The 9,233-nt window shown below is 52.2% G+C and overlaps 1 protein-coding gene across 1 annotated transcript in view; it reads left to right on the plus strand.

Annotated features, from left to right (window-relative positions):
* Positions 1-5,826, plus strand: part of COMMD7 (COMM domain containing 7) — a 14,407-nt gene extending 8,581 nt beyond the window's left edge. Inside the window, exons 2-9 of the mRNA XM_009893534.1 lie at positions 1,505-1,558; positions 1,657-1,759; positions 3,368-3,424; positions 3,504-3,541; positions 4,093-4,183; positions 4,307-4,356; positions 4,870-4,918; positions 5,448-5,826. Of these exons, the coding sequence (XP_009891836.1) occupies positions 1,505-1,558; positions 1,657-1,759; positions 3,368-3,424; positions 3,504-3,541; positions 4,093-4,183; positions 4,307-4,356; positions 4,870-4,918; positions 5,448-5,524 (519 nt within the window). The 3' untranslated portion in view covers positions 5,525-5,826. The remainder of the gene's footprint in view (positions 1-1,504; positions 1,559-1,656; positions 1,760-3,367; positions 3,425-3,503; positions 3,542-4,092; positions 4,184-4,306; positions 4,357-4,869; positions 4,919-5,447) is intronic.
* Positions 5,827-9,233: the final 3,407 nt, after the last annotated feature.

Genomic DNA, 9,233 nt, shown 5'->3' on the forward strand with positions numbered 1-9,233 from the left:
GGGGTGCCGGACCCAGCCCGCCCCGCAGCAGCTCCGGTACCGGGCCCGGACGGGCCCGGCAGGCCCCACACCCCCAGAGCAGCCTCCGTACGGGGCGCCATCGGGCCTCCAGGCCCCGCAGCCCTGGTGCAGCCCCGGTACTGGGCCCAGTCAGGCTCTGCACCCCCAGAGCACCCCGGCACTGGGTCCCATCGGCTTCAAGGCTCTGTGCCCCCAGAGCAGCCCCGGTACCAGGCCGGGACAGGCCCTGTGTGCCTACAGCAACCTGGTGCTGGGCCTGGTCAGGCCCTTGTAGCCCCAGAGCACCCCAGTACCAGGCCCAGTCAGGCCCTGTACCCCCAGAGCAGCCCTGGTAATGGGCCTGGTCAGGCCCTGTGTGCCTAGAGCAACCTGGTACTGGGCCTGGTCAGGCCCTGGAGCCCCAGAGCAGCCCGGTACTGGGCTCGGTCAGGTCTCCAAGCCCTGGTGCCAGGGTCCCTGCTGGGTCTCAGCCCAGTCCAGAAGGGAACCGTGTTTTCTGGTGTCTGGGGCAGGGTTTCAGAGCATGGCCCTGTGCTCAGCGGCACAGCCCCACACCCGGCTGCGCAAGACCCACGCACAGCAGGAGCCTGTTTTTGAGGCCGCAAGGCATTCCGGGCGACGGAGGGGCTCATGTCGCACCCTGTGTGGGCTGTATGGTCCTGTCGAGCACTGTTTTTTCTCGGTGGGACTGAACAGCATTGGGGTTGTAATTGCCACACTGCCACCCTCCTGTCCCGGTCAGCGGTACTTGTCTGCCTCTGGGTCGCCCACACACCAGGTGTTCAGCCATATCGCAGAAGCTGGTTTAGCTCTTGCTGAAGTTAGTGGAAGAGCTGTAGCTTTTTTAGCTTAGCTTGCCAGAACCATGGGTAACAGCCATCTCTGTTACATGGCTGACGACAAGGGTAGCATGGGATGAGCCATGTGCAGCAGTGGACCAGCCAGCCGTACCCAGAAGGTCACAACCAGTGCCAACAGAGGAGAGAGGGTGGTGGTGCTCAGCCCTACAGGCAGGCTCTCCAGCCCTGCCAACTGCACAATCAGAAAACTGAAGGCAGTGACTAGACCTTTAAGCAGTTCTTTTCCTTTCCAGAGTTAGTCTGGTTACCTCATGGGGTTTGTGAAACAGAGGTGTTCGCATCTTTTCCCACTCACAGTTTTTGGATTACACAGGACAGAACAGCAGCTTCCGATTAGCCAAGGGTCACAAAAGCTCCATGCAGTGCCAGCTGCTCAAACCCTTTGAGAGTCTCTGAAAAGCATCCATGAGCAAATCCTACCCATAGGCATCTTGTAATGCCGAGGACTGGGGTACCTTACCAGCACGGGAGGTCGAATTCTGGGGCCGATGCACTGGGGGCAGGTGGAGCTGCATCAGTGTGGTAAATCACCACCTAGTGGCGGTGGTGATGGGGGTGGCAAAGTGCTGAGAAATGATGCATGCTGATGCCCAACTCCATAACGCTGTCCTGTTCTTCCACAGCAATTCTCAGCGCTGACTGAAGTGCTCTTCCGCTTTCTAACAGAGCCCAAGGAGGTAAGGCATGTGCAGAACTCCAAGAAGTGTGTGAATGCAGCTCTCTGGTGAGAAACATGCAGAGATAAGATTGTGTCTCTGCTTTTTCTCTTGACCAGGTAGAAAGGTTTCTGACTCAGCTCTCAGACTTTGCCACCATGAATAAGATCAGCTTGGGTCCCCTGAAAAACATTGTCAAAAGTATTCTTCTGGTACCTAATGGTAAGTGATACATTTGCATATGCTACCCTGAGACCAGAACTATTGCGTCCATTCCTGCATGCTGCTAAAGTGCATCTTCAGAACTGCAGTGCACTTGGTTTGCACAATAAATGCTAACAGTAGCTAATAAATGGCTTAGCATTCAAGAATCAGAAATTCTCTTGTTGAAATGTACGTTTGGTAACTCGGGCTTTGTATTCTTTACACCCTGCCTGCACACACATTTCACAAGCTTAACTAAACTCACTTAAATATCTACGCATTAAATGCAAGCACAACACGGTGACAGTGCTTGGTTTAACTTGTGCCCGTAAATCTGTTTTTTTTCCAGACCTGTGCAGCCTTATGTTGACACTAAATCTTTGTAGGAACTTCCATCCAAGTGACCCAATGCTGTTATTCCTACAAGGACAAGTGCTGTTTGAGACAGATAAGACAGTGTACACACCTCTCTGGAGTGGGCTGGAAACTGGCATAGTTCTAGGCCATGTAAAGGAGGCATTTGTCCTTGCAGTCTCATTTTAGAAAAACACTTATGTACCCAGCGGTTTCTCATTCATAAATAGTGGGGAAGAGGGACAGGAGGATTCCCCTTGAATACCCCAGACTCCAGCACTTTATGAGATTACTCTGATGTTGTGGGTGCCGTTTGACACGATAATGCATCAAACACCTCCACTGCGCGTTCATCCCATTGATCCTTCTTGTTATTAATAGTCCCTTGCTATTATCCTTCCATCCTGGGTTTCCCATACCTTTCTTCACAGCAGCGAAGCCGTGCACAACTGTTTCCTGCATTTGGTCTAAACTTTCATTCCACTACATCAAGCCATTTCTTCTGGAGTAGCACTGGATAATTTCCTTTCCTACAGCTGTCCTGGGGATATTTAATGTGGAAACAGCATTTTCTCCCTTCCTGATTCTAGCCTAGGCGTACTCGGTCTCGTCATTTGTGTTCGTGTGCGCTGACTCCAATCCCGTTGTAACTTTTTGTTAGCTCTGGGATGCCACAGACAGTATCGGAACAGATTACAGCAGATAACTTTGCCTATGCGCTACACAGACGGAAAGCCACGTGGGACTGGCAGTCTCTTTGAATTTATGAGATTCCTGCTCTTGGCTTTAGAGAACAGAATCCTTGTAAACTTCCATGTGCTGCCTGTGCCCCAGAACAAAGGAGGCAGGCACAGCAGGGGAAAGTGTTATATGCACACGTTCACACCCATAATCCAAAACACAGCAGGTAGGTCAAATTAGTAGCCTGCCAGCCTTAACAGTTCTCCTTTAACAAGCAAAGCTTCTATAGGAGGGAAAGCAGCAACTTCAAAACACAACCGCTGCTGCTGTTTCCATGGATACCCGCAATGAAATCTCTCCCTCTCTCTCGGGCACTTCCATCGCCCTGACTTTTAAAGCACTGGGCATCTGCAAAGATACCGGCAGGCACAACTGTATTTCCTATCTTGACGAGCTGTGGTTTGTTTCAAAACACAGTCCAAGAACACAAGCTTTCTATCGCAGGGTCTCCGTCCCAGCATTTGTTTGACTCGGTAAAGATTGCTTTGAATCAGTAAAAAGTGATTTTTCTTCCTTGCATTGTTTATTCAGGTGCTCTGAAGAGGAATCTGTCTTCCGAACAAGTCAGAGCAGATTTTATTGCTCTAGGTAGGTCACCTGACTTCCACTAAATAAAAGATAATTAATATTTATCACATATAGTAATCTCATATGGTTTCTCCCACAGGCCTCAGTGAAGAGAAAGCCAGTTATTTTGCAGAACAGGTATTAATACATTTTTGCTTGTCTCTGAGCTAATAAAATGTCAGTCTTTGAGTGGGAACTTGTAAAACCCCACTGGGCTACTGAGATGTGTCAGCACTGTGGGTATTTTCTTCAAAACCAGCTCAGAATTTGGAACAGATAACTGATAAGGATAACTTTGTCTAATGCCATGGCCTCTGCCTAATCAGTTTAGTGAATCCTGCACTTCTGTGTGGCTTTCATTTGATTGTTTTCCTGCTTTGCATGCCTTGAGCCCTGGGGTCATGCAGTTACATGAACACATGACTTTTTGCGCAGATATTGTTACACTGAGCCAGTGTTAAAACAAAAACAGTGAGTTTCATTTACAGAAGTGACAAGGCAGATGGAAATCCTAGCAGGACTCAAACATCTTTGAAAACCCTCCCGACCACATCAGTTTGCCCCTTTGCACACCTCCACTTTGGGCTTCTGCCATCAATCTCCCTCGTTTCTGACTTGTGTTGAAATGACGAGTAACATAAATGGAGGCCTCTCCGAATTGATTGCTTGTGTGTCTTTTGCTCTTGCAGTGGAAGGTGAATTCCCCCACCCTAACACGCCTGGCTGTTGGTCAGACACTGATGATTAACCAGCTGATAGATATGGAGTGGAAGTTTGGAGGTAACAGAGCTAAAACATAAACGGAACAGGTTGGGAAACCCAACAGCAGCTCTCAGCTAAATAACTTTTTATTTCACAGTTTAGCTAACAGATTATCTCCCTTCTTTTCTTTCTGACTCACAGTGACTGCTGGGAGCAGTGAACTGGAAAAAGTGGGAAGTATCTTCTTACAGGTAAATCTCCTACATCAGAGAGTTCAGGTTGTAGTGCAGTTAAGGAACAAGCTACGGCCAGGCATGGGGGAAGTACTGGCTGTGAGAGGAGCTAGCAGAAAGCTAGATCTCACAGAACAAGCTCTGCAACAGTGCATCTGCTTCAGTCTTCTGAGTGCAACTGCCAGCAGATAGCAGGCACACTGCTATTTGTTTCTCTTCTGAAGACATCATGTATCACAGAAGCGTAGCCCACTCTGGAAAGCTGTTCAAAAACCTCAGCCTAGCAAAGGTCGTGCTATCTTGGGTAGGGAGGGGGAATGTGATCATTTATAAAGACTTCCAGAGATCCTCCCAATGCCTAAGGAATCTATTCCTACAGTGACACTTCCCAAAAAGCCTGTTAAAGATGTGTGTGCTTTGCAGCAGTCTGCCCATCTGAAACTCACAGCAGACTCCTGTACTTCTGTCTTTTCATGGTGCTCAGAATACAGGTCTCTGAATTAAAATACCTCTGCTTTTTCTTCCCCCAAGCTGAAGCTGGTGATTAAAAAAGGGAGCCAAATGGAAAACGTATATATAGGTGAGTTAACAGTTCTGGAAAAGAAGCAAGCATTTGAATACACAAAAGCGGAGCAGCAGCTCAGAGCTCCCGGGTGTTGCTGGAGGTGGGGGAGCTTTGGGCGCAGACCCAGCAGGGGTCACTGCGAGAGCATCGCTAGGGGATGCTGCGGCTGCTCCTGCCCTGGCCTCGCCCCACCACAGTCACTCCAAAAGTATTTAGGAACACCGACTGTTGGGCAGTCTTCACATCTTTGCGTAAGTAAATATAGATACGCCAGGCAGCCGTGAAAAGCAGTCAGAGGAGCATGGCAGATGAAAGTAAACAATTCCCAACTGTCAGTTGCTGTTAGGAGACTCCTAGCCCAGAACCCCCCGCACACAGCCCAGCTGGTGTGAAGAAACAACTGCAGAGAGCCGAAGTGTCTAATCCTGCCTAGCTTAGGTGAACACGAGTTGCTCCGCGGTAGCACCACGATGGCTTTTCCAATGTTGGAAGTGTAACGTGAAATCTAAGACTTTGTGCCTCTTTTTTTTTTTTTTTTCTGCAGAGTTAACTTTGCCCCAGTTCTACAGTTTCCTGCATGAAATGGAACGGGTCAAAACCAGTCTGGAAAGCTTCAGCTGAAGCTGCATGGACCTGACCAGATGTCTGTCCAGGATGTTTAATTTCTCTTTGTGGGCCTGCAGATCTGCTCTTTCCTGGCTGACTCTTGACACCCCCATAAGAGAAGACAAGGCTGTGCAAGGAGCAGTGGCATGATGGGCCAGAAGGACCCATCAGTCCTTCAGAACCTGACACTTTGGCATTTGTTTCAAAGAAGCTACAAGTCCACTCATCTGGTTTTTTATACTATTATGAGAAATTGAGGTCAGAAATATGTGGATACTTGTATTAAAATAGCAAAGAAATAAACCCATTCCCATCCTGCTCCATTTGTATCAATCTGATTTTTTGAGAAAAAGAGAAACAGAAGCAAAGAATAATTTTCAAACTTGGAAGAATTAAGCAGAGAGGGCAAGGGAGCAAGGAGAGCATCTAGCCTGGGGAATCACTTAATGCTGACTTCCAAGCCTCTCACTTCTCGTGTATTGAGAAATGGATTGATTACGTCCTTCCCAATTGTACCCCATTATGGAAGAGTATATCAGTGGTAGATGATTTTAAATCTTAAACAACCAAACGTCTGCCTCTGTGCACAGGGAGAAGAACACCTCAGGGGGTGACTAGATAAATGTGGTTTGTGCGTGCTGGGCTCTAGCAAGCAGCTCCTGAATCTGCAGTTTGTGTGATGTCACACAGGTAGATGCAGCCCGTTTCTTAGCAGACGTACGTCCAAACCCCACGAAGCGCCATTAGCTCGACTCTTTCGTTGTATAGCAGCGAGGATGAGCTCTTCATCGGGAAGCAGAGGGGTACCCCTGACCTGACGCAGGGGCAGTGGAAGATGTTATGTTCACCGAGGTTCCTCCCATGTCCAGACTGTTTAACTGTCCGGTGCTTCTTGGCAGTCCAAGCTCGCTGGTGCCTCCTCCCACGGCACAGAGCTAAACGAAGCTCCCTCTTCCAGCACGCTTCCACTGTCAGGATTTCCTGAGGCACCTCTGTGTCCCTGACTCACTTGGTGGTCACAGTGGAGGGAACAAACTGCAGCACTGGGGAAGATACTGGCAAGATCCTCTCCGTTTCTAGCCTGCACCTGAACTAATTCACTGTCCTGCGGCATCCTGCAAGTCTGCTGTGGGATAAGCAGCACTGCGGCTGCCTGTGCCCGCATCTGCTTCCACTTAAAGCCATGCACAAAAAGTCAGTTTCTGTGAGAAAGGGGTCACAAAGCTCCCTGCAACTCACGGCTTTACTTGCAGATTTTCAGCTTGCAGAAAACCCAGCGTTTTCCTGCACTGCATTTCGTGGGGTCCTGCGTGAGTGACTAGAACCAATAACGAGTATAGACTGGGCCGTGTGTTTGGGAAACAGGTCAGGGAATCCCGCTGGCAAACCTGGGGACAGTATTTGCATATTTATTTTCCTGCTTATCAGGCCATTCACAAGCATTTCAAGCTTTGTCACATGATTACAGTAAATTAAAAAAAAAAAAAAAGAATCCTTAGAAATAATGTTCTGCAGAATATTTCATCTCCTTTTGGGTGGCAGGAGAAGCTATTTCAGGGAGGAAGAAAAAGTCCGAAGGGCTGCTTTTTCAAAACGAAAGGATTTTTTCTACCTTACGTTCTCTGCTGCCTGTTCCTATTATTTCTCCTTGCCCTCCTGGTGCCAGGGCGGCACCACTCAACCCTATCCGGTTACGGCGGGAGGTGGACCACAGTGATGCCGGAGAAGATGCCAGGCTCAGTTGTGGGTCAGGAATCCGCCGCCCCGCCGCGCTCCTCCTCCTGCCCGGTTGGGATTAAGCCGCTCGGGGCTGACGCACGCCGCGGCCCGCTGACCCCAAGCGCAGGGGTCACCTCCATGCTGCTCCGCGATCCCCACGGGCATCTCTGATCAGCGGCATTAGAGAGCGCTGCCGCCGCACCGCCCTCTAGCCCTTCGTCCTGCCACCAGTAGTCCCTGGTACCCCGGGAGCGCCCTTTCATCCCACGCACTTGGCTGTGCATGAGCCGAGCTGGCAGCCCCGGCAGAGAAGGGGCACCGGGAGGGAGACGGCTCCGGCAGCACCGGCACAGGGCGACGCCAAATGTGGGGGAACTGGGTCACCCTCCCAATCGGGCCAGCCAGGCGCTGGGAAACACAGCGCCCCAGCCATACCTTTCCCACACAGTGTGGCCCCGGCTTTGCCACCAGCACACGGGGTGATGGCGAATCCCCGGACCCCCACACTGGGACTCGGCCAGCGCAACCAAGCACAGCCACGGGGAGGGTTGAGCGGGGACTGAGCCGCAGCTGGGAGGGAAGGGGCTGCCACGGTGCCTGTTTTGCCCGGCGTTCCAGGCAGTCCCGCAGTGCTCGGTGTGCGCTGCCTCTTCCGGCTTGCCCGTCAAGCCCAGCCAGCCGAGAGCTAATCTCCACAGGACAGCGGGCGCAGGGGAAACAGGGGCCTCTTACAGCTTGGGGTGAAGCTAACTGTACTCCTGCAGCGGTTTGCCTCCCCGAGGACTTTCCCGGCCCATTTCCTCTGGGGGCGGCCGCGCCGCAGCCCCCTCGTTCCTGCCCAGGCCCCCGCTGCGGGGGGGAGACGGGGGCTCTCCTGGCTGCAGCACAGCCCCGAGTGTGGGGACTGCAGTGGGGCAAGAGCAGCTCTGCCGTAGCAAAGCCGCCGTGCAGTCACCCCCTCACATGCTTAGATGCTCGTGCAACCCCACTCACTGCAGTGGGAACTCTCTGCCGCATCAGGGACCACCTTATTACACTCCAGGCTGCCAGGCAGTCTCTCCTGAACCCAGGGGATGTGGCAGAGCGGTCCCCAGGAGCCAGGCTGCAACGGGTCCTGTGCTCCCAGGCATCCCACACACTCATCCCTGCCAGACTCCTGCAAAACTGCACCAGAGACTCAGAGGGGTCTGTCGCTTCCCGGCACCGATTCAATGCAGTCGTGATTCTCAACCATGGCAGATGCTAATGACCAAGGGAGCCGGGATGTGTTCAGATGTGGCATCTTCTCCCCACTGGAAACAGCGATGCTGTTCCCTTCACGTGTGAAGGAGCCCTCCAAGCCCCGAGAACAAAAGCCTCAGCGGCGCCTGCCGCCCTCCCCCTGCTCGGAGGTGGTGGAGCAGACACAGGCTCTGCTTCCGCTCCTGCCTCGAGCCCGCGGGCCGGCGGGGAAGGAAGGAACCGGGGCTCGCTGCCTGCTCTGCCTGACCTTGAGCAGGTCGCGTGAGAACCGGCAGAGCTCCTGCAGGAACCCTCAGCTTTCGCAGAGCTCGCTGGGAGCTGCCCCACGCCAAGGACTTTGCAAGCTCGGTCTTTATCCCCGTCCCAGCTTTCCTGTTTGCAAAACAGGGCGAAAAATCTCGGGGTTGGCCAACAGCTGGGAATGAGCCGTGGCAGGAGAGACAAGCTGGGGAGAAGAGCCAGTGGGCAACGGTCCTAAAAGCAGCCTGGAGGTGAGCCCCATGCCAGGCAAAGCCCGCAGCTTGCGTTGAGGCTGCAGCAGCATGTGCAGGTGCTCGGACCCAGCGCAGCTGAACGCCAGCCCTGGGCAAAAGAAAAAGATGTTGCCTCCATGATGGCATTAATCCCACACAGAGCAGCGTGGCTGATGAAGCCAGTTCTGCCTCTCCTCACCCCACACCTTTCCCCTCCCCAATTCCTCCAGGTTTTAGGGCCATGCAGCACCCAGGCTGTCACTGAGCAAAACCATCAGCTGCAAACCGCA

This window comes from Charadrius vociferus, unplaced genomic scaffold (genome assembly GCF_000708025.1).
Source record: "Charadrius vociferus isolate BGI_N301 unplaced genomic scaffold, ASM70802v2 scaffold259, whole genome shotgun sequence".
Classification (NCBI taxonomy): domain Eukaryota; kingdom Metazoa; phylum Chordata; class Aves; order Charadriiformes; family Charadriidae; genus Charadrius; species Charadrius vociferus.